At 43.4% G+C, this 25,754-nt stretch overlaps 1 protein-coding gene across 2 annotated transcripts in view; it reads right to left on the bottom strand.

Annotated features, from left to right (window-relative positions):
* Positions 1–25,754, bottom strand: part of LOC143930927 (ovostatin-like) — a 113,078-nt gene that overhangs the window by 48,498 nt on the left and 38,826 nt on the right. For both annotated transcript variants that reach the window (XM_077455616.1, XM_077455617.1), the window contains exons 10-17: positions 23,757–23,872; positions 23,130–23,288; positions 21,237–21,467; positions 20,814–20,871; positions 18,330–18,472; positions 14,883–15,032; positions 11,648–11,815; positions 9,963–10,122 (exon numbers count right to left, since the gene is read on the bottom strand). In XM_077455616.1, coding sequence (XP_077311742.1) covers positions 9,963–10,122; positions 11,648–11,815; positions 14,883–15,032; positions 18,330–18,472; positions 20,814–20,871; positions 21,237–21,467; positions 23,130–23,288; positions 23,757–23,872 — 1,185 coding nt within the window. The remainder of the gene's footprint in view (positions 1–9,962; positions 10,123–11,647; positions 11,816–14,882; positions 15,033–18,329; positions 18,473–20,813; positions 20,872–21,236; positions 21,468–23,129; positions 23,289–23,756; positions 23,873–25,754) is intronic.

The following is a 25,754-nucleotide window of genomic DNA, read 5'->3' as shown; positions in this document are numbered from 1 at the left end:
TAGTTAACCTTGAGCCCAGACGCCAAGCCAAAGTCATCTAGGAGGCGACAAATGTTAGGGAGAGACGTTAGGGGAGAAGAGTATAAAAAGAAGTATGTCATCCGCAAATAATGCACACTTGTGGGTTTGTGAGCCACATGGAATGCCCTGGATATTAGGATTGTTTCTAATAGAAATTGCCAATGATTCAATAGCTATGGTGAAAATAAGTGGGGACAGGGGACATCCTTGTCTTGTTCCCCTCAATATGGGGAAAGATTCAGAGTAGAATCCCTGCAGACGCACCTGGGCTGACGGGGTTGAGTAGAGAGCACGCAGAACATTAAGAAAGGGTTCCTACGAATCCCCAACGCTGTAAGGTTGAAAAAATAAATGGCCAGTGAATGGAATCAAAAGCCTTTTGCAGGTCCAGAGAAAGAAGGCAGACTTGTCTTGGATCCCCCTTATCCCAGTTAGAATTTAGAATGGAAATCAAGTCAATGGCTCTACGTGTCTGGTCTGGGCCCTGTCTCCCTGGTATAAAACCCACCTGATCTTTATGGAACTATAGACTAATAAAAGAGGCCAGGCGATCTGCAAGGATTTTAGTCAGAATCTTTAGATCATTATCAATGAGAGAAATCAGTCTATAGTTGGATACTGAGCTAGGGTCCTTATCTGGCTTTGGGATAACCGTTACATAGGCCATATTAGAAGAGGCGTCTAATGAACCCCCTCTCCTGAGCTCATTGTAGAATCGAGACAGGTAGGGAGCTAGAGTGGTGGAGAAGGATTTGTAATAGGGTACAGAGAAGCCATCCGGGCCAGAGGCAGAGTGGGACTTTAACTGTTTGATCACTGCACAGACTTCTTCCTGTGAAATGGGGGAGTCCAAAATCTGGCGGTGTGTAGTCTTCAAGACTGGGTTCTGTACCGTGTTTAGGAATTGATCGACCTCCGCTTGCGACGGGCAGTCCTTATTACTATAGAGGGATTGGTAGAAGGAGTGGAATTGTTTCATTATGCGTTGAGGGTTTTGGGATAAAGTGCTGCCGTGTGTTTTGATTTTGGGAGGTGCAGTGGGTTTGCTCTTTGGTGAAAGTCTGTGTGCTAAAAACGTGCCTATCCTATCACCCTGGCAGTAAAATTGGGACTGATTCCAGCGGACCCATTTTTCAGCTCTAGTAGTGAGTGCTAAGTTTAGAGCAGTACGGGCTGCATTTAGGACCGAGATGGGAACCTCCGAGGGGTGAGCCTTATGCTTTTTGGATAAAGCTGCAAATTCCCGTTCCAATCTGTCCACTTCAGATTTTTGTGCTTTGTTAATTTGGGATGCAATTTGGATAAGGTGCCCTCGGAGTACAGCCTTATGTGCAGCCCAAAGGCAAGAGGGTCCAACATCTGGAGTGCCGTTAACTTGAAAGTAAGTTTTGAGTTTGAGGTCAATCTCTGCTTTTCTACTAGGATCACTCAATATAGATTCATTAAGGCGCCAGCTCCTACTGGGTTTAACAACCCCAGGGCGTTGGAAGGTCAAGACCACCATAGAGGGATGTAACTAAGATGTGATCTATTCTCGAGAAAGATTGGTGGGGATTGGAGAAATAGGTAAAATCCCGCAGGGATGGAATTCATTTCTCTCCAAATATCAACCAGCCCGTGTTGAGAGATTAGTTTGGCTATACGCAAGCTTTGTTTAGTGGGTCTAAAAGGGCGTTTACCCGGGGGGTGCGCCTTGTCCAGGCCCATGTCAAATGCCATATTTGAATCACCCCCAAAGACTACAGTCCCCTCTAATAAAGGAGATATAGTGTCCAGCTTTTCCTTAAAGAAGGCATATTGTCCCCTGTTGGGTGCACAATATGAAACGAATGAGTATACGTGTTCGTCCAGTTCTCCTATCACTAGAATATATCTACCTTCTGGGTCTTTAAGTTCTGATTTGAGGGATAATTTGCATCTATGTGAAATAAATACACCCACCCCTTTTGTTTTATCCTCTGCATTAGCCAACGAGAAATAAGGACATTTCGAGTGTATAAAGGATGGGTGGAAGCGTTTAGGGAAGTGAGTTTCTTGTACAAGGGCCACATCCACTTTTTGGGAATGGAGATGTTGAAATATTTTCCTCCGTTTAGCTGGGGAATTTAGACCTTGGGCATTATATGAGATTAGCTTAACCACTTAAGGACCGCCGTATTGCCATTGTACGTCATCACAATGGCACAGGCAGGCACAAGCACGTAGATGTACGTGCCTGCCTTCCAGCGGGTGGGGGGTCCGATCGGACCCCCTCCCACTGGATACGGCGGTCCAGTTCGCTCCAGGAGCGATCCGTGATGAGGGGATGGCCGTTGGTTTCTGGCCACCCCCTCTGGATCGCTCCTGGCCAATGACAAGCTTCCTCCCACTGTGTATTGTTTACACAGGAAGGAGGAAGTGATGTCATTCTCCTCGGGCGGTCTTTTTGACCGGACTACGAGGAGAAGACACAAAGTAAGTGCACCAAAACACTACACTGACACATAGGTACACATAGGTACACAAACCCCCCCCCCCCCCCCGATCGCCCCCCCCCCCCCCAGTCACAGTGTCACTGATTGCATTGATCTGCATTGATCATTTCTTTACTGATCACTGCATTCAGTGTCAGTTGTAACAGTTAAAATTGTCAGGGCAGTTAGTGTTAGGTCCAGGGTAGCCCCCTATCACCCCCCAATAAAGATTTAACCCCCTGATTGCCCCTAGAGTTAACCCTTTCACCCCCTTTAGCCAGTGTCACTATGCGATAATTTTTCTGATCGCTGCATCAGTGTCGCTACTGTCGCTAGGTAGCTAGTTATTTTTTAGGTTAACCGCCAGGTTTTTATATCGCTAGGTACCCCAATATACTACCCAATAATGGTTTTAACCCCCTGATTGCCCATAGTTAACCCTTTCACCCCCTTTTGCCACTGTCACTAAGTGATCATTTTTCTGATCGCTGCATTAGTGTCGCTACTGTCGCTAGGTAGCTAGTTATTTTTTTAGGTTCACCGCCAGGTTTTTATAGCGTTAGGTACCCTGATATACTACCCAATAATGGTTTTAACCCCCTGATTGCCCCTAGTTAACCCTTTCACCCCCTTTTGCCAGTGTCACTAAGCGATCGTTTTTCTGATCGCTGCATTAGTGTCACTAGCGTCGTTAGGTAGCTAGTTATTTTTTTAGGTTCACTGCCAGGTTTTTATAGCGTTAGGTACCCCCATATACTACCCAATAATGGTTTTAACCCCCTGATTGCCCCTAGTTAACCCTTTCACCAGCGATCACAGTATAAGTGTCACTGGTGACGCTGGTTAGCCAGTTAGTTATTTAGGTTCCCCGTCAGGTTTTTATATAGCGCCAGGGACCCCCATATACTACCTAATAAAAATTTTAACCCCCTGATTGCCCCTAGTTAACCCTTTCACCACTGATCACCGTATAAGTGTTACGGGTGACTCTGGTTAGTTTGCTTTTTATAGCATCAGGGCACCCACCATTTATTACCCAATAAAGGTTTAACCCCCTGATCACCCGGCGGGTGATATCAATTAGGTTTTAGGGTCAGGGTCTGCGTCGCCCCAGGCAGCGCTAGGTTAGTGCCAGTACCTCTAAAACCCACACGAAAAAGCATAAACCTCCTGTAGTGGTATAGAATCTGAACAGATCAATATCTGATCTGATCAGATCTATACTAGCGTGCCCAGCAGTTCAGGGTTCCAAAAAAACACATTGTTAGTGGGATCAGCCCAGATACCTGCTAGCACCTGCGTTTTGCCCCTCTGCCCAGCCCACCCAAGTGCAGTATCGATCGATCACTGTCACTTACAAAACACTAAACACATAACTGCAGCGATCGCAGAGTCAGGCCTGATCCCTGCGATCGCTAACAGTTTTTTTGGTAGCATTTTATATTTAAATCCGGAAGGCAGTGCTTGGTTCTTGGGGTCCCGTACGTGGCTAGGCTCCCAAAAAGTCCCCCACATGTGCTATCCCCGTACTCGGGAGAAGCAGCAGAATTTATTTTGGGGTGTAATTTGACTTCTGCCCATAGCATGTGTGAGCAATATATCATTTAGTTACAACTTTGTGCAAAAAAAAAAGTTTGTAATATTCCCGCAACTTGTGGCAAAATATAAAATATTCCATGGACTCAAATGCCTCTCAGTAAATAGCTTGGGGTGTCTACTTTCCAAAATGGGGTCATTTTGGGGGGTTTTGTGCCATTTTGGCATTTTATGGCCTTCGAAAATGTGATAGGTAGTAAGGAGTGAAATCAAAAATTTGCACCCTTAGAAATCCTGAAGGTGGTGATTGGTTTTCGGGGTGCCGTGCACGACTAGACTCCCAAAAAGTCCCACACATGTGGTATCCCCATACTCGGGAGAAGTAGCGGAATATATTTTGGGGTGCAATTCCACATATAACCATGGCATCTGTGAGCAATATATCATTTAGTGACAACTTTTTTGTAAAAAAAAAAAAAAAGAAAATTTCTTTTTTGTCATTATTCAATCCCTTGGGACAAAAAAAATATTCAATGGTCTCAACATGGCCCTCAGCAAATAGCTTGGGGTGTCTACTTTCCAAAACGGGGTCATTTGGGGGGGTTTTGTGCCATCTTGGCATTTTATGGCCTTCAAAATGTGAATGGGTAGTGATAGGTAGTGAGGAGTAAAATAAAAAATGTATGCCCTTAGAAATCCTGATGGCGGTGCTTGGATTTCGGGGTCCCGTACGCGGCTAGGCTCCCAAAAAGTCCCACACATGTGGTATCCCCATACTTGGGAGAAGTAGCGGAATATATTTTGGGGTGCAATTCCATATAAAACCATGGCATGTGTGAGCAATATATCATTTAGTGACAACTTTTTGTAATTTTTTTTTTTTTTTTTTGTCGTTATTCAATCCCTTAGGACAAAAAAAATAAATATTCAATGGGCTCAACATACCCATCAGCAATTTCCTTGGGGTGTCTACTTTCCAAAATGGGGTCATTTTTTTTTTACTAAAGACATGTGGCTGAATAAATTTTGCCCTAAATGTATGACTAAAATTGAGTTTATTCGATTTTTCTTATAACAAAAATTAGAAAATATAATTTTTTCTCAAAATTTTCGGTCTTTTTCCATTTATATCGCAAAAAATAAAAATCGCAGAGGCAATCAAATACCATCAAAAGAAAGCTCTATTTGTGGGAAGAAAAGGACGCAAATTTCGTTTGGGTGCAATATTGCATGACCGCGCAATTACCAATTAAAGCAGCGCAGTGCGAAATTGGAAAAAGACCTCTGGTCCTTAAGGTGTTTATTGGTCCGGGGCTGTAGTGGTTAAGGGGCATTTTATCTTGGTTAGTTACAGCCATTGTGAAACAAAAAAGTGTAGCGCTAAACAAGTGAGTAGAAACACACTAAATACAATTTATAAGCAAATGTGAACCACCTATGTTAAACCACAGAGGAGCTACACACTTGCTGTAAAATTTGTGAAAACACCACTATACAGTGGTGTGAAAAAGTGTTTGCCCCCTTCCTCATTTCCTGTTCCTTTGCATGTTTGTCACACTTAAGTGTTTCGGAACATCAAACCAATTTAAACAATAGTCAAGGACAACACAAGTAAACACAAAATGCAATTTGTAAATGAAGGTGTTTATTATTAAAGGTGAAAAAAAATCCAAACCATCATGGCCCTGTGTGAAAAAGTGATTGCCCCCTAAACCTAATAACTGGTTGGGCCACCCTTAGCAGCAACAACTGCAACCAAGCGTTTGCGATAACGTGCAATGAGGCTTTTACAGCGTCTGGAGGAATTTTGGCCCACTCATCTTTGCAGAATTGTCCTAATTCAGTTACATTAGAGGGTTTTCGAGCATGAACGGCCTTTTTAAGGTCATACCACAACATCTCAATAGGATTCAGGTCAGGACTTTGGCTAGGCCACTCCAAAGTCTTCATTTTGTTTTTCTTCAGCCATTCAGTGGTGGACTTGCTGGTGTGTTTAGGATTATTGTCCTGCTGCAGAACCCAAGTTCGTTTCAGCTTGAGTACACGAACAGATGGTCGGACATTCTCCTTCAGGATCTCTTGGTAGACAGCAGAATTCATAGTTCCTTTTATCACGGCAAGTCTTCCAGGTCCTGAAGCAGCAAAACAGCCCCAGACCATCACACTACCACCACCATATTTTACTGTTGGTATAATGTTCTTTTTATGAAATGCAGTGTTCCTTCTACGCCAGATATACTTGGACACACACCTTCCAAAGAGTTCCACTTTTGTCTCATCGGTCCACAGAATGTTGTCCCAAAAGTCTTGGGGATCATCAAGATGTGTTGTGGAGAAATTGAGACGAGCTTTGATGTTCTTTTTGCTCAGCAGTGGTTTTCTCCTTGGAACTCTGCCATGCAGGCCATTTTTGCCCAGTCTTTTCCTGATGGTGGAGGCATGAACGCTGACCTTAACTGAGGCAAGTGAGGCCTGCAGTTCCTTGGACGTTGTTGTGGGGTCTTTTGTGACCTCTTGGATGAGTCGTCGCTGCGCTCTTGGGGTAATTTTGGGCGGCCGGCCACTCCTGGGAAGGTTCACCACTGTTCCATGTCTTCGCCATTTGTGGATAATGGCTCTCACTGTGGTTCGCTGGATTCCCAAAGCTTTGGAAATGGCTTTATAACCCTTTCCAGACTGATAGATCTCAATTACTTTCTTTCTCAATTGTTCCTGAATTTCTTTGGGTCTCGGCATGATGTGTAGCTTTTAAGGATCTTCTGGTGGACCTTACTGTGTCAAGCAGCTCCTATTTAAGTGATGCCTTGATTGTGAACAGGTGTGGCAATAATCAGGCCTGGGTGTGGCTAGAGAAATTGAACTCAGGTGTGGACAACCACAGTTATAGTATGTTTTAACAAGGGGGGCAATCACTTTTTCACACAGGGCCATGATGGTTTGGATTTTTTTTCACCTTTAATAATAAACACCTTCATTTACAAATTGCATTTTGTGTTTACTTGTGTTGTCCTTGACTATTGTTTAAATTGGTTTGATGTTCCGAAACACTTAAGTGTGACAAACATGCAAAGGAACAGGAAATGAGGAAGGGGGCAAACACTTTTTCACACCACTGTATGTGCTCCATTATCCTAAAAGGACTATACATACAACTTATATATAAGCAAAATACAATAACGCGATATGGGTCAAAAAGAATAAGAATTGAGTAATATTCAATATATCAGTCTGTGCAAAAATCTTCATATATTATTAAGGCAAAGTCAGACAATTTTCTCTTGGAAACCTTGAGTTGGGATGGCAGAAAAATCAACGACAGAAATCTGTATGTGGTGATATCTGAAGACACCGCACTTAATAGAAATAAGGTGGACACCCTTACCAGAAATGTTGGACCCACCTGCCGTTCGACAGTGGGTCTACCAGGCGTATCATCCCGCAGGGACTGTGCTCCAATTCCTCATACTTGCCCATACACTAGGGTCAGGAATGGATCCAAATTCTGGTAAATTTGTGTTAAACCAAATAGGACTATGCGGGGAGATGTGTCCCGAGGATACGGGGCGTATTGAGTTAGCTACGTTCCATGTCCTTATAACTGCTCTCATTGCAGCGGTAAGAGGGAACAGGGCTCTAAGACCACGATACAGTATGTTCCGTAGTGCCTCATATGACCCCAACCACGCTGCTTCCAAAACCACTGCCGCGTTAGACTCGTCCGAAACTAGCCAATTGTGAGCGCGGGACAGGAGGGCCACCACGTATTAGGAGTGTAGGTCCGGGCAAGCCAAACCACCCTTCCCCCAAGGCCTCTGCAGCACCGTCAGCTTAAAAATCGGCTGTCCAGTGCCCCAGAGAAAGGGCATCAAGAGGGAGTTTATCGTGCGGAATATTCTTTTAGGAATCCAGATTGATGCATGTCTGAGAACATAGAGGAAAGCGGGCAAAAGCTTCATCTTAAATAAATTAATGCTCCCAATCAAGGTGAGAGCGAGATGCGTCCATGCCTTCAGTCTAGTCCTCATCTTCTGCACCAGTGGCTCCAGGTTGAGGGCACAAAATTCAGAGGTAGAGGAGGAAATATGAATCCCCAAATACTTGATTGCATGCGTCCACATTAATGGCAGGTTGGGGTCCGGCACAACTTTAGCCCCTCTATCTATTGACATAATCTGAGATTTGTCCCAATTTACCTTCAGCCCCGAACAGTCAGGGAAATGAGAAAGAATGAGTAGCGTCTCCCTGAGGGACTGGGCAGGTTCACTTAAAAAAAAAAAGTATGAGATCGTCTGATGAAGCTACCTTCTCTTGTATGGAACCCACCTGTATCCCTCCAACCCTCTCCGCCCGTCTGAGGGCTGATGCAAGTGGCTCCATCACCAAGGCCTAAAAGAGTCGGGCAACCTTGCCTCGTTCCTCTCCTGACAGCAAAGGGCGCTGACAAGGCACCGTCAATCTTAATCTGCGCCGATGGTTCCTTATATAAAATATTAATCCATTTACGAAATTCCACTCCAAAACCCATTACCTCCAGGACTGAGGACATAAACTGCCACGCCACGGGATCAAATGCTTTTTTGATGTCCAATGTCACCATTACCCTCGTGGAAGACTCAGTGGAAGGTAATTGCAGATGAGTAAACACTCTGCGTAAATTTATATCTGTGGATTTCCCTGGCATGAAGCCGGTCTGGTCTATATCAATCAGGGATGGCAGAACCGTTCGTAATCTGGTGGCAAGAATTTTTGTCAAAATCTTGGTCATAATTTAGTAGAGAGATCGGTCTATAGGAAGCACAAAGGGAGATATCCTTGCCAGGCTTGGGAATAAGCACTATGTGTGCCTGATACATAGAAGGAGGGAGTTGCATCTGATTTTTGCTGTCAGAGAACACTTTTAACAATTTTGGAGCAACTAATGGGGCGTACATCCTGTACCACTCTCCGGGTAGGCAATCAGGTCCAGGCGTTTTCCCACTAGGGAATGAACTAATTGCCTCTTCTACTTCCTCCAGAGTAAGGTCCTTATCTAGAAACTCACAATCCTCCTGTGAGAGAGTAGGCAAATTTAGGGAATAAAGAAACTCCTTCTGCGCTTCCACCGACCCCCCGGGACCTCAGCTCTAAATTCATTAAGTATTAGGTAGGGTGCGGACACTAACTGACCATCCGACCCACAGATCTCCGAGACGGCTGTCTGCATTTTAGAATCAGCCACTAAATTTGCTAGAAGTTTACCATTTTTGTCATCGGACTCAAAAATTCTCCCCGCCATAGTCTTTAAGTCTAAATGGGGAGCCGCTGCAAGATGATTCTGTTAATTTATAAAAAAAATAAAAAAAAATAAAAAAAAACGATTACCACTTCCTCTATGTCTGAAAGTATTTTTTTTTTGTGAAAAAAGTTTGCACACAGTAAATAGGTGTGTACACACACACACGCATGTAGATTTTCTATAATATGTATATATTTTAACAGGACAGACCTAAATTTCTGGAAGGGCTTTTATCCAAGTCTTCCCGTGCATGAGCTACCTGCACACCCCCCCGGGGGGCGGGTGTGACTCACTGTGACCAGAGAGTCAATGATCACGTGATCATCTGTCAGCCAAGGACAAGATCATGTGATGTAAAACAGAGCTGGTTAATCCCCCCCCCCCCCCCGATCAAAAGCCAATAACCCATCTGGGGGGAAATAGGACATCGGTCCTGCCCCACACTCCAGACCATGCAGTGCATTTCTCACTGCTAAGAAATGCCCACCAGTGCCACCCATCAGTGTGGCCCCTTTACAAAAAAGGTAAACTAGTAAGAAAACAAAAACTTGAAAGTTTTTGGCAATATCAACTTCCTAAAATATTTGCACATTTTCATAACATGTGTATTACATATATTATTACTCTGCGGTTTTTATATGGTTTTAAGAGACCAATGCATCACACTGAAGTTTTACCTGGTACCGCAGTTGGGCTTTCTGCAGATTTGAAGGTAGCTGTTGTAAGAGGCGTACTAGCAGAACCCATTGCCGAAAGAGTTGTTGGAGAAAAAGTTGACCCTGAGCACAACTGTGGCTGCTGGTAGGGCGTATCAGTGATCAGATGCATACCGATACCCTGAAAGAAACAGAAATGTGATGAGAAAAGGAAATGTGCAGGAGCTTATTGCAAATAAAAAATGTATACATACACACATAGTATCTCTCAAAAGTACACCCCTCACATTTTTGTAAAGATTTTATTCCATCTTTTCATGTGACAACACTGAAGAAATTACCCTTTGCTACAAAGTAGTGAGTGTACAGCTTTTATAGCAGTGTAAATTTGCCGTCCCCTCAAAATAACTCAACACACAGCCATTAATGTCTAAACTGCTGTCAAAAGGAAGTCTACACCCCCCCCCCCACCTTCCAGTGAAACTATCCAAATTGGGTCCAAAGGGTCAATATTTTGTGTGTCCACCATTATTTCACTGTAGGCAAGACACTTGTCTTTGTACTCCTCACCTGGATTCTGCCACACGCTTGACACCATCTGAATCAAATAAGTTTATCTTGGTCTCAGACCACAGGAAATGGTTCCAGTAATCCATGTCCTTAGTCTGCTTGTCTTCAGCAAACTGTTTGCGGGCTTTCTTGTGAATCATCTTTAGAAGAAACGTCCTTCTGGGATGACAGCCATGCAGACCAATTTGATGCAGGGTGTGGTCTGAGCACCGACAGGCTGACCCCCGCCCCTTCAACCTCTGCAGCAATGCTGGCAGCATACTCACAGGTCTATTTCCCCAAACACAACCTGTGGATAAGGTGCTGAGCACGTGCACTCTTGGTCGCCCATGGCGAGGCCTGTTTTGAGTGGAACCTGTCCTGTTAAACCACTGTATGGTCTTGCCCAATGTGCTGCAGCTCAGTTTCAGGGTCTTGGCAATCTTCTTATAGCCTAGGCCATCTTTATGTAGAGCAACAATTAATTTTTTAAGATCCTCAGAGAGTTCTTTGCCATAAGGTGCCATGTTGAACCTTCAGTGACCAGTATGAGAGAGATACCAAATTTAACACGCCTGCTCCCCATTTACACCGGAGACCTTGTAACACTAACGAGTCACATGGCACCGGGGAGGGAAAATGGCTATGACTTTTGTTGCCAGTGGTTTAGACAGTAATGGTTGTATTTTCAGGGGAGAGAAAATTGACACTGTTATACAAGCTGTACACTTGCTACTTTACATATGTTCTACTCCACATATAAGAAACACAAGGCTCGCAGCAATTTCATCTGGCCCTTGCACTCATGGCTTCTTTTCCAGACATTCGGCCACCTCTGGTTATCTCAAACTGCACTGAACTCCACATAAAAAAACCCACACACCACACTCCTAGTATCTCTCCTTTAAGATCATCCCACTGCAATCTGACCACACCCAGTTTGGTGTGGTTCAATGGGGGGGGGGGGTGGTTTAGTTTCTGCACCTATTCTCTAAAAAGGATAGCCCTGAACAAATGTTATATATAGTCCTATAGATACAACCAGGCCCTTTAAGGGCAATCACAATGCTGGTGTGGTCCACAATGAAATGGAGTTGACACCCCTGTGCTACTGTTTGAGGACGTAGGCTTGTGGACCATGAGCAGTGAATACTTACACTAAAAACCTTACTGACATCTTTCTGGGGAAAGCCAACAGGTTGCCAATAAGTGGCATTGACCAGGATCTGTTTATCATCATCAATACAGAGCGGCTGAGGAGGCTCTACATTGAATCCTGCTGCATAGTATCCATTCAGACTGGTGTACTGAAGAGCGTTATATACCTGTAACAATAGGATAGAATTACATTCAAGCCAAAATTGTAAAAGTGATTGTAAAGTATTTTCGAAACCACCCCCCCCCCACATTAAAACAAGCATGTTATACTTACCTGTCCTGTGTAATGGATTTGCACAGAGCAGCCCCTATCCTCCTCTTCTCAGGTCCCTCCCTCCTGTTGAGTGCCCCCACAGCAAGCAGCTTGCTATGGGGGCACTTGAGCCGAGTTACAGCTTCCTGTGTCCATTCAGACATGGAGCCCCGACCTGGCCCCCTCCGATTGGCATCACCGGGAGCCAAAGGCACCACTGCTGTGTTTCAGCCAATCAGGGAGGAGAATCTCAAACAGCTGAGAAACTTGTGGACATCACTGCACAGAACGGGACCCCAGGTGAGTGTTAGCGGGCCTGGGGGAGGGGGGGGTGACTGCTGCACTCAGAAGGATTTTTATCTTCTTGCGTAGAATGCATGAAGATAAAAAACCTTCTGCCTTTACAACCCCTTTAAAAATTGTATGTGTAGTGCTGACCCTTTGGCTGGCCCCACTATCATCACAGGTTCTTTCCCACCAGTGTAACGGCAGTCAGGCACAACAGCATCCGCACTTCTGTGAATAGTCTAGGGGATTTTTTTTTTTGTTTATTGCAGAATAACTTGTATAGGACAGAGGGAGTTGTGGGGTACTCCAGAATGTTGAATAATAAGAAGAGGGCTCCCTTTCTTCTGCAGCTACTCCTTAGGAAAATAGCTTTGTGAATGGACAGCACTGGGACACCATAATTAATGTTCCAGGGCAGGCAAGCCTCAGTCTGTGCAATGGGGATGTAACAGTTGCAATCACCCAGATCCTGCCCTCAGGTCTATACCTACAAGTCCTTGGTTACTTGAATGGCTCCCTCAGATCTAGGCAGCCAGTTACTTGGATTGGATTCCCCAGACTGAATTCTAGATGAAGTCCACCTTCTTTAGTCTGAAGTCTCAGAAGTAGGGCCCCCAACCATAACTTAACTGAGCCATGCTGAGTTATTAATAGAGGTGCTGGGATATTTGTGAGGGTAGTATTCCTCCGGGCTGGGTTTTCCTCCTACACTAACTGACCCAGACTATTTTCTCTCCAGTCACCTTCTGAGTAAGAGTCCCCAGGGATTGTCTGGGATCTCAAATATTCAGACTGTTCACTTAGACTGCTCCACGCCTATGGTCTGGAGCTTTCCAGAAAGCAGGGGGAAGCAATCAAGCCTGCAGCCGTGGAACCCTGATCAATCCAAAGCTATCAGCAACAGCACCACTGATTACAGAGGAGCTCAAAGAGGGGGAAAAAAAACCCCATCAGTTGGTTTGCCGCCTTTGTCCCATTGGAGAGATTTCCCCTTACTTCCCATCTCAGAGAGATAAGCACAAGAAAAAAAGCAAAAAAAAAAAAGCCAAGACAAGCGGTCACTGGAAGTTTTACCTTTACCTCTTGCAACAACTTATATTTTGGGTTTCTTGCGTTGTCTTGGTGATAGGCGTCACCAGGCCAAATAGAGAGTGAATCCATCTAGTGGGGATGCAGACTACAATAAAACAGCTGATTCCTTTTCTACACTATCCAAAAAAGAAACCAAGTTTTGTCCATGCATACACTTAAAGAGGAAGTAAACCCTAATGGGTTTACTTGTTCTGATTCCCTGCAAAGGTAAAGCATAATGGACTACTATGCATTGCATAGTAGTCCATTATGTGTCACTTACCTGACACAAGAGCCAGCAAAGTCACCGCTGTCCCCTTGTGTACGGAGCCTCCATCTTCTTGGTGGGTCTCGCTGCTCCGGCTCTGTCATTCGACGGAGCCGCAATGACGCCACTCCCACGCATGCGCACGGGAGCGGCCACATCGCCTTTAACAGCGGCGCGCTCAGTGCGCCTGTGCTGTAGACAGCGGTGCCTCTCCTTTTGGCAAATATCTCCTAAACCGTGTAGGTTTAGGAGATATTTATTGGACCTACAGGTAAGCCTTAATCTAGGCTTACCTGTAGGTCAAAGTGGTTTGTAAGGGTTTACAACCACTAAGGCTTTTCATATTTTCTACCAGGTTTGTGCTGCAGCCTCTTACCAGATCCCCACCCCCGCTCACAGTAGCCCTAGGAAACGATTTGTTGGGAAATCCTCTCTGCACACATCTTTTTATCCACAGTCCTCTTTACATGAGTTAACAAAAAACCTAGAGATTTTGTTATGCCCCACCTTCATGTATTTTTAGGTCTTGTATTAAAATGCATCAGATTATTATTGTTCATTAGAATGTTGACATCCATTAGCATTTTCTAGAAACTACAACTTGTTTACAATGTCCTGTTGGCATCTTCCTCTGTCCTTCCCTTTAATTTAACGCTAGTTAGTTTAGTCCTAGCTTGACCCTAGAGATGGAAAAGAGGGCTGTGAGAACCATGAGTCCTTAATTAAAATCAATGTAAAACAGCTAGTGTTGGATGCCTGTGACCGACCCGTCTGATGATTCTGAGTTCATATCCCTTCTCTCCCTTCCTTTATTGTCCACCCCCCATGTTTTTGTCTTTCCTCTTTTTCTTTCTGCTTGGTTTCTCTATGCTCCTTGGGTGCATAAACTATACTGCACCATTATCAGGGACTTAGTCTGTCCAGGTTTGACATGGATATCCATGTGGATCTTACCTGGACTTTGCTTTTCATTTGTTCACACTCTTTACATTTAACTATCGCTATGGATTTCCTTTGTTTGACACTGTATGCATCTTTATACTGATTTATAATGTTATCCCAAGCCAGTGTGGGCAGATCAAATGCTTTATGGTTCTTCCTTTAAATTGAATTAAAGAAATGTACCAACACATTAGTTGATCCATTGAATATATGGCGCCAGCAACCAGTCTACATAGGATTCTTAAGTCATACGAGCCTTAACAGCCTCCACTAAATAAACAGTAGGGTATAAAATCATTAAACTTCATCTCACATCACATGAAAGTATGAAGAACATGACTCTTCAGCAGAGAACGGCTTTTAATCGAACACAACATCTAAGGTCAACGCCTCAACCACATCAATATCTTACCGTAGCAGCAGAAAAGGCTTGCCCTGCATCAAGAAGCAGGAGGCTTGAATCAAAGACACGGATGAGGCAGGAAGAGGCCGAGGTTGTTTTCACTTCCAAGCCAACACGAGAGCCAGGGGTTTCTGTTGCTGATGTGAAGTTAGCAGAAACCTGGAGGAGAGCAATTCAATTGTATAAATAGGTAATGCTGTGTTTTTCACAGCAGTGGTCAGGCACAAACATTGGTTCCCAGCAGATATGATGCAACGATATTTATTTTTTTCTTAAAGAGATGGTTATGGAAAGTATGAAGGCTTCCAACTGCTTTGGTTTCAAGTCTTTGACATTTTGACCTAAACAGTGATAAAGAAATTCTAAACCAGCCAGTCTCAACCAGGGTTCCATGAAACTCTAATGCCCTGTACACAAGACCGGACTTTTGGTAGAAAAGGTCAAATGGAATCATTCTGTCAGACATTCCGATCGTGTGGGCTTCAGACCTGTCTAAAATTTTGACGGACCTAGAAATAGAACATGTTTCAAATCTTTCCGCCGAAACCAGTTCCTGTTGAGAAAACCACTCATCTGTATGCTGTTCAACGGCAAGGGCAGCTATTAAACTTTTCTAGTCCCATCATACGACATCACGTTCTAAATGACCAGACTTTGGTGTGATCATGTGTAGGCAAGTCCGTTTCGGCAGAACTGTTGAAAAGTCCTTCAGAGTTCAGTCCGACGAGAAGTCCGCTCATGTCTACGCGGCAGAAGGTTCCTCCAGAGGTTGTTAGAGGTTCCTTGAGCGTGATCTTCCATTTCTTGGTGCCTGCATAATTCTTGGATCGACACCACTTGACAAAGCTAAGAGCAGGACACCACTTACATTTTTTAGCCATCTGTAATGGTGGCATTCTGACCACCCCTGAAAAAAAGGGTTGCCTTCATCTACTGACTACCAATGCAAGTGAATTTGTTAAACACTCATGTAATCCACTCCTAATGCCATGTACACACGACCGGACTTTGACGGACTAGGTCTGGCGGAATGAATCTGTCGGATATTACGATCGTGTATCGGCTTCAGCTGACTTTCCCCCCCCCCAAAAGTCAGATGGACCTAGAAATAAAACATGTTTCAAATCTTTCCGACAGACTTGAGTCCGGTCGAAAATTCAGTTTGTCTGTATGCTAGTCCAACAGGCAAAAACCGATGCTAGGGCAGTGATTTGCTACTGGCTATAAACTTCCCTATTCTAGTCCGGTCGTACGTCATCACGTTCAAATCCATAGGACTGGTGTGCTTGTGTGTGGCAATCATTTGGAAAGTCTGTCAGAAAGACAGTCGGACCTAATCCGTCGAAAAGTACGGTTGTGTGTATGCGGCATAACAGTATTGAAGCCACACAAGAAGGCAGCTAAATGGCAAAAAAAAAAAGTAAGGTCACTTTAAGGAAACATAGGTCAAATTAGAATTCAGAAAAAAATGGATCATTTCACAATTGAAAAAAAATAAATAAAAGTTAATGCAGGTGCACTCACGCTGAAAGTCATTGGGGCTTATTTACTAAAAGGAAAATCCACTTTGCACTGCAAGTGCATTTGGAAGTAAAGTTGCTGTAGATCTGAGGGGGACATGCAAGCAAAATAAAAAACAGCATATTATCTTGCACATGATTGGATGATAAAATCAGCAGAGCTGCCACTCATTTCAGATCTACCCCTTAGATTTAGATTGACTGCACTTGCAGTGCAAAGTGGATTTGCCTTTCGTAAACAACCCCCATTGTGTACCTCGCATAAAATACTATCTTCATAACACAATACATGCTGTGCAATTTAACCCTGAGCCCTTGTACACACTGTTGGACATTCCGACAGAAAATGTCCGATCGGAACCGTGTTGTCAGATAATCCGACTGTGTGTGGGCTCCATTGGACTTTCCCGTCGGAATGTCTGAACAACAAAGTTTGAGAGCTGGATATAAAATTTTCCAACATGATCCGATCGGACTTTGTCCAATCATTTGTAGATAATTCCGATTGGAAAAAGTGCCACGCATGCTCATATCAAATTACGAGATCAAAGCTATTGGTTACTAGCCTGAACGTAGTCCCGTCGTAACTAAATGACGTCATCATGTTCTGAATGATCGGATTTTACGACAACTTTGTCCGACCGTGTGTATGCAACACCAGTTTCGGACCAAATCAGTCTGAAAAAATCTGGCGGATTTTGTGGTCGGCATTTGACCGTGGGCACAAGGGTTAAGGCTGCATTTCACACCTGAGCGTTTTCAGCTTGTAAAAACGCCCAACAAGAAAACTCTCATTCATTTCAATGGCACCCGTTCACATCTCAGCGTTTTGTCCCATGAAGCAAAGATTTTTTACATTGGTGACCTTCTGACCTGTACACAATTGCGTCAAAAAAAGTGCAACTTTCTGCCTGAAAACAAAATGATCAGGTGTGAATGCAGCCCAAATTCAGTGCCCGAGAGGAGAACATACTGTATGGTCCATTAAAAGGCTGTACTCCCAAACATTTCATGTTGACACATCAAAAGATATTTCCCCCTAAAACTATAGAGGACACATCTATAGAGATCCAGTCTAAGCCCACGTACACACGGTCGGAGATTTTGCCAACCAAATCCGTCGGATTTAGTCCGACGGATTGTGTCCGAAACTGTTGCATACACACGGTCGGGCCAAGTTGGCAAAAAATCCGATCTTTCAGAACGTGATGACGTAATTTCGTTACGATGGGACTACATTCAGGCTAGTAGCCAATAGCTTTGATGTAGGAATTTGATCTGAGCATGCGTGGCACTTGGTCCGATCAAAATGCTCTACACATGATCGGAAATAGGTCCGTCCGGCCCAGTTGGTTGGGAAATATTTCCAACATGTTGGAAATTTGGATCGGACGGAGATTCGGACGGAATCAGTCCGATGCATACCACACACAGTCGGATTATCTGACAACGTGGTCCGATAAGACTCATTCCGACAGATTCTCCGACCGTGTGTACAAGGGCTTAGGGCCTATTCACACTTGTCCAAATGCAACAGTTTTGCTGCATGAAAATGCATATTGCATAGAAATTCCATTGGTTCATAGCTACAGTTTATCATGAAAGACAAAAGGGTAACTATGAGCCTATTCACAGCCATACATGTGAATTACCATATGGTGCATGCAAATGGAACCGGGTAAATCCAGCCAAATGTAAAAGCAAGATTCACCAGATACAACCAATAAATGACTTCTGTATGCTGCCATTTTGAAAGCTCCTATATGCAGTCCAGAACCTGACAATAGTCCACATGACTCTTCTCCTGGACACAGATAAAAGGTAGAGCTGAACAAGTTCCTTTAGGCCACATGACAAATCTGCCATCAACCATACATGTTTTAGGAGTTCTTGGAGGCCATATCTTCTACATATTGTAGACAATGTTTCCACGTACCTGGTTTTTGAAGCATTTCTCCAAATTGAGATTAATGGCATCTCCCACTATCTCATCCTTCAGCATGTACTGTATGGCATATTGAACAGTAGGGACGTGATCAGGAGATGCTGTGTAGGTTAGGTTGAATTCTCCTTGACAAGCTGAGGGGAAAGCACAATGTAATCAGTTGGGTTTATAAATAAGACCGCACTTTTACCACCTCTAGCTTGTAAGGGACAGAACTGTTAGCCTAAAGTTTTGGTAAAACCAACATAAATTTAAAAACGCTCTACTGAATGCCACTCTTTCACACGGGAAGGAATCTATTTTGCTAAGCAGGGGATCTGTCCGCTGATCAGAGCAAACCATGGGGATGACAGGTCTGTCTCCGGTCAGTTTATGCAGAGCGGATATGGACTGAGCCCCCTCTGCTATATGGACCGGCGGGTGTAAACAGACTTCTGTCTCCTCCATTTACACCTGACTGTCCTTTGATCTGATCCACCTTGATGAAGGGGGGGGGGGGGTGGTAGATCCCATTTTTATAGTGGACCAGATTGGATTGAAGTTAGGCAGGTGTCCATTGAAGCCTGCTGGTCCATAGGGCTGAATGGAGGGTCCAGTCCACCTGAAAAACTCAAAAGGGGCCCGAATCACTATCTGGGAAAAAAAAAAAAACACCACACAATGAACATATAAATTCAAAAACGGTAAACACTTGAGCTAAAAAGTTAGTGATACATGAAACAAAGTGCACATGCCTTTAAATTCCCACACCATTTCAATCCATGCAGAAAAAAGTCCCAACACTCCAATGTAAAAGTCAAGTTTAATAATAGTGTGAACAACTTGTTACAGTGCACAATTCTCCATTTCTCCATGCCCAATTATAAGTAAAAGCTTACCAAAACTCCTTGGCACGGTGGATTGTGCCGATCTCTGCTGGATGTCGGCTGAAGCATTTTGGTAAGCTTTTACCTATATTTAGGCATGGAGGAACGGTGGAAGATTTCCTAGTGAAGTGCACTGTAACTTGTTTACTATTACATTGGACTTTTGCATTTGCGTGTTGGGACTTCTCTGCACTGATTGAAGTCTTGTGGAAATTTAAAAAGGCAGGTGCACTTTAGTTTAGCTCACCATCTTTTGGGTTCACACATTTACAGTTTTGCTTAAGGATTTGATGTAAATTATAGTGTTCGTCAACATTTAACTGCTTGCTTCCCAAGCCTATTCTGACACTCCTCTCCTACATGCAAAAATCATTTAGAACCCCAAAACATTATACAGTGGGTATAGAAAAGAATCACCCCTTTATTTTATCCAGCTGAATAAGTTCAACTTAGCACACCAACATGGAAAAAATAAAAAATAAAAATAAAAATCAAGTTAGAAAAAGGATCACCCCTTTCTGCCAGTATTTTGTTGCATTCTTCTATCTTGACAAGTGCTCCAGAGCAACAACCTCATAACAGGATATTACCACATCCATGCTTTACTGTAGTATGGTGTTAGTTGGAAGGTGAGCTGTATTAGTTTCTGACAGCTGAAATATGTGGTTCTCATGAAACTGGTCCAGTTAGCCAATGGATGACTTTCTGAAGCAGGAGGGGACCACTCCCAACGCTCACCAACGTTCCTCAGGCTTACCGGTTTTACCGCCACTCCTGAGAAATTATCCTACGGCTCACATGGTTGGCCATAGAAGTGACCAAATAATCTCTGATCACCTCTACGAACTTGGAGGACTGCTCATGTCTTTATGGACCTCGCTTTGTGCACTGGTCCAAATCATTTGTTGGAGTGGGGGGGGGGGGGTTATTGTGTAGGGTTGTTCTTCAGGGTTGGGCTTGGCCCCTTCGTTCCAGTGAAGGGAACTCTTAAGGCGTCAGCATAAAGACATTTTGGACAACTTCATGCTCCCAACTTTGTGGGAGCATGACTGTTCCGGCATGACTGCACACCAGTTCACAAACAAGGTCCATAAAGACATGGATGAGCGAGTTTGGGGTGGAGGAACTTGACCGACCTGCATAGAGTCCTGATATCAACCAGATAGAACACCTTTGTGATGAATAGAGTGGAGACTGTAAGTCAGGCCTTCTCTTCCAACATCAGTGCCTGACCTCATAAATGCGCTTCTGGAAGAATGGTCAAACATTCCCATAAACGCTCCTAAATCTTGTGGACGGCCTTCCCAGAAGAGTTGAAGCTGTTATAGCTGCAAAGGGTGGGCCAACTCAATAGCGAACCAAGAATGAGATGCCATTGAAGTTTATGTGTGTAAGGCAGGTGTCCAATATTTTTGGTAAAATAGTATATTTCTCACTTTTATAAGGTAAAAACCCTTGCCTCCCTTCTACGAGGCTAGCCTCTTAACAACTCTTCAGATTAGTCACCTTCAAATGACCACACCTATAGGGAATTAGACAGCATGGTAATACACAATAAACCGCTTGGCACATTTGACAAGGTTGGAGACGCCCGGCATTCTAAACTTACATTGTGACACGTCTACAGAATGTTCACCAGATTCCAGAATCTTTGCTCTTGCAATGACCTGCGACAGTAAAAGTAAGTGGATTAGTGGACTACAGATTATTAAAATCCAAATGTATGGCACATGAGAGATTACAAAATGGGCACCAAAAACACATTCATACATCCGAAACCAAACCTGGTTTAAAAGGAAAGAGCAAATGGGAAAAAAAAAAAAAAAAACCCCACACAGGGTTGTAGTAGAACGCCATCCTGAAAATATCTACTGTATTCAGAGACTGACTTATTGTTAGGGTACATCCTGCCATAGATACCTGTTCAGGGTATCATTGTGTAACTGGCAATATTTTGCATTCTTGTATTATCCTACCCCCGTCATATGTCCAAGAACCCTATAACACTTTCTAGAGTCCTCCATATGCTTACCATGTAGACAAATGTGATGGTGGTTTCTTCTGCAGCCAGAGCATCTTCGCCAAATGTGTACTGAACCCGGATGTTGTGTTTTTTACCACACTGCAGATCTTCTTTGGGGCCCTGAAGCTGCACAAAGCTAGCAGTGCGAGAGAAGAATCGTCTGACAGAGCGATAATCATCGGCGTAAGTGGGCACAATCCAGTTGCTATCATGGAATTGTTCTTGGTTCTTGTAAATCAGCTGTTGAGTAACAAACCGAAGAAAAAATTAATTCCAATACATCTTAGCCAAAACTGAAGTATTAGGGCAACCTATTCAGCCTTGGCATTTTCAAGATTGACAATATTTATTCAGAGCCAACCTACTATGCTGGCTCTTTAACATCTAATGATACTTCATTATTATTTTATTTTTATTTTTTATTTATTTTTTATAAATAGAAAGTGCGCAGGCAGGTGCCCAACAGGCAATTTGTGTGTTGCACTTAGAAGTTTTTATTCAGTGAGGAATTTGCCCATCAGGAAAACATTGCCCAAGTCTATGCTCAAAGGAATGCGCATTGCATGCAGAATAATCCATAGTACCATGCACAGAGTTAGGACCCTGCACACGTCTACCTTTGCAAGCAGCAGGGACCCCCATGATAGGGCCTGCTGCTTTGCAAAACCTTCATAGGGACATTGGGTTGAAGAGTAAAAGTGTAAAGGAGAGACATTGCATATTTCCTTAGATTTGTCTCACAATATTTAATGCCTCCAAACAGACAAATTTGCACATATTGAATACAACCCTAAAAAAACGTAAACTCATTAATTGTGATGAAATGAAGGTGTACAAGAACTAGTAGAGGAAAATTGTTCTACGCCATGTCCCTCAAAAATGACATTGTAGTCAGTGTGGGGCTAGGGGCAACTGGCAAGGGAAATTGGGTGATCCTTTCGTCATGGGGCCCGGTGGAGTACATGCCACGTTTGGAGTGGAGTGGTCTAGGGGACCATCTTAGGCCATTATGTAGCCCATTTATTATAAAATAAATTTGTCTCTTTTGTGAGCTGATGCCCATGGCGACCAAATCTAATTTCTTCCTCCATTCTGAAATGTGAAAAACCTGAAAGTGAAAAAAAGATCCCCAATTGGTCAACATGACAGAGCTCAGTTTTTGCATTTAAAGTGGTAGTTTTTTTATTTTATTTTGGAGGGGAAGAGAAATCAATAACCACTAGTGTCACCATGCAAGCAAGACTTACTACACACTAGTGTCCCTATGGTCTTACAGTGCAGAGATTAGAGTTCCCATTAGGGACACTAACTGAATGGAGCTTGCATGGGCTGTGCATTAATGTAGGGTCCTATAGATGCTAAGGTCTTTTACAGAGCAGAATACAGGCTGGGTGATTAATTGGCTTCTGACCAAGTAGATGCAATGCTTGTCTGTATTCTTACAATAGAATGTTAGACTTGCATAGAATTACCCTGAACTGCTGCAGAATGATTTGGCTATAAACACATGAAGTAAACAACTTATGACGTGTACACACGATTGGAAATGCCGCCAGCAAAAGACGTGAGCTTCTGGTCAGAAAATGCGACCGTGTGTATGCTCAGACTTTTGCTTGTAGCATTTCTATTTTTCCGATGGAAAAAGTTTCTATGGGAAATATCGTTTGTCTGTATGCAATTCTGACGCATGCTCGGAAGCACTGAACTTCATTTTCTCGGCTCGTCGTAGTGTTGTAGGTCACCGCATTCTTGATGGTTGAAAGTTCAGAGAACTTGTGACTGTATGCAAGCCAAGCGGAATTCCATCGGAAAAGCCACCCAAGTTTATTTTGACTGAAAATCCGTCGCGTGTACGGGGCATTAGAGATTCTGATGTGGCTGTACAGTGCAATATCCACTCACCTCAAAGTTGACATATGAAGTGGTAAGTGTTGAGGTATCAACTTCATATTGTGCTTTGCCATTCTCATCAGATGTCAGGTTCTGAAGAACCTTCCCGTCCATTTGGAGTTGTACCACCTGGCCACTCTCAGGCTGCCCGTGTGCATTCTCAACAACAATCTGTTGCATGCAGAGGAAAAAATGTCAGCATCTACTTCAGTTTTACACATGCATTTATCACAATACCTGTTCTATTTAAAAATATATGCTTCCTCTGCATGCTCCATCAAACAATGAGATACAAAAAAATGGCCTAGCATCTTTGAGCTGCTCCCATCATGTATAAACCAGAAACCCAATCTCCCATATTCATCCCTCCTTTTAAGAGGAGCAGCTAGGACTGATGGGTAGACTGTGGGTCAGACTGAGGGTCATGTCAGAGTATGCAAATCTGAGTCATGGTGAGGAGTAGAAAGTTTTTGCTAGAGGATTACAGTCATACAATTGAGAAGTTCTAGGAGTTTAAATAAATAAAAATAAATAAATAAAAAAAACACCCCACACACACTGGCCACTAGTAGCCCAAATCTGCCATGACAATGCACAATAAAAATGTAACATTTTTAAAAATGTTCCAAGTCAACTCACCCCCACAGTATAAGGGATTCCTATTTTGAAATATGGAAGCATAACCTCAGAGTCAAAACGGGCGCCGCCTAGCTGGCTGGTGATAGATATGGTCTTGGTTTCAGTTGCTTGGATATCTGTCCCAGAACACAATACAAATACTCATGTTCATGTATATACAAACCAGGAAGGATTAGGAGTACAGTCATACATCTGATGCAGCCCAATTAAGTTGTTATAGTGAATTTGGCTGTTTTTCCCTACTGACCAGTCACAAAAGGCAGTAGGTAAACTGAACACTGTGCAGAAGCCCCTAGAAGATAAACAGTGCAGTAAGTGGCACTCCCCACTCTTATCGACAGGGTTGTGGATGAGATGGGTTTTCCTTAATCCCTCCCGAGATCAGTGCTTGCATTCAGATAGATTGGAAGCAACCATAAAAATGTAAATATACACATGGATGACATCTTCAGCACCAAACCCCTGAAATATCAATTTTTGGGTAATTTTGCACTGCATTTCCCTTGCTTGCCCCATGTCGTCAGGACCTGGATCACCTGCCTGCTGGTGGCACTGTGCTTCCCGGCACAGAAGGTTGTAGTTTCAGTGTCCATCAGAAGGTGTCTCCCAGCAGAACCCAGTAATCAGCCTCCACCTGATGTTGGCTGCTGGGAAGGTATTTAGTCCCTCTTCTGCGGATACAGCTTTCTCCAGTGTTTTGCTTGCTGCCAGATACTGCTAGTCATCATCTTGTTCCTGCTCTTTAATCATGCCCTCTGCCTTTACCATGAACCCTGCTGCCTTGTTCTTCTCCCCCTTGTTCCAGATCCCAGTTTTGGTTTCTCCTTTCAAAAATGTTCCCTGCACCTCCAGTTTTACCCGGTTTCCCCCGTGTTCTCAATTTGCATATTATATAGTTAATTTGATATTTAGGATTTGTTTGGTTATTTAGTTAAGTATCTGGTCACTGGGTCTTTGGTTCACTTATACATTTATGTTTGCTGATCTTTGGATGTCTAATTTTACAATTAAGTTCTTTATTATAATATGGTCTGGTCTCAGTTTCCAACGTGTAGCCACACATCTGGCCATGATTCCAGACACACTTGTAATTGTGGAAACCCAAGCTTAAAATGATAAAACAAGAATGAATAAAAAAAATAAAAATAAATTGCAAAATTTTCATATTTCACCCCCTCCCTATCCCAGCACTTAAAACTTTTGAATTAAGCTTTTTAGTTTACATCGTTTGTTTAATAGATACAGGCTTCTTGATATTTTGCTTTTGAGTTGGAGAAGGAAGATGACATAATATACATAAAATTACCAAAAGTATTGGGATGCCTGCCTTTACACATAAACTTTAATGACATCCCAGTCTTAGTCAGTAGGGTTCAATATTGAATAGGCCCACCCTTTGTAGCTATACCAGCATCAACTCTTCTGGGAAGGCCGTCCACAAGGTTTAGGAGATGTGTCTATGGGAATGTTTGACCATTCTTCCCGAAGCGCAATTGTAAGGTCAGGCACCGATTTGGGAGAGAAGGCCTGGCTCGCAGTCTTTTTTTTTTGGGGAGAAATTGGAGCTGAGACTGCGAGTCAGGCCTTCTCTCCCAAATCGGTGCCTGATCTCACAATTGCGCTTCTGGAAGAATGGTCAAACATTCCCATAGACACACTCCTAAAGCTTGTGGACGGCCTTCCCAGAAGAGTTGAAGCTGTTTTAGCTGAAAAGTGTGGGCCTACTCAATATTGAACCCTACGGACTAAGAGTGGGATGCCATTACAGTTCATGTGCATGTAAAGGCAGGTATCCCAATAGTTTTGGTAATATAATGTAGGTTGGTATGTCGGCCACTGCCACCTTACTAGGCTTCTTTTCTTAACCCTTTATCCACCTCAACTTTTTTTTTTTTTTAATAAAGGAAAAGTAAATAGGAGAAAGAAAAAGGTAGTTGCATGTGATGCCAATAAATTCACTATATGCCTAGTCATTTAGAGAACAGATTTCGGCTAATT

This window comes from Lithobates pipiens, unplaced genomic scaffold, assembly GCF_037356315.1.
Source record: "Lithobates pipiens isolate NorthernLeopardFrog02 unplaced genomic scaffold, aLitPip1_a1.2 Scaffold_25, whole genome shotgun sequence".
Taxonomy (NCBI): Eukaryota; Metazoa; Chordata; class Amphibia; order Anura; family Ranidae; genus Lithobates; species Lithobates pipiens.
The sequence above is the reverse complement of the archived record's forward strand: the minus strand, read 5'-3'. Positions and strand labels throughout refer to the sequence as shown.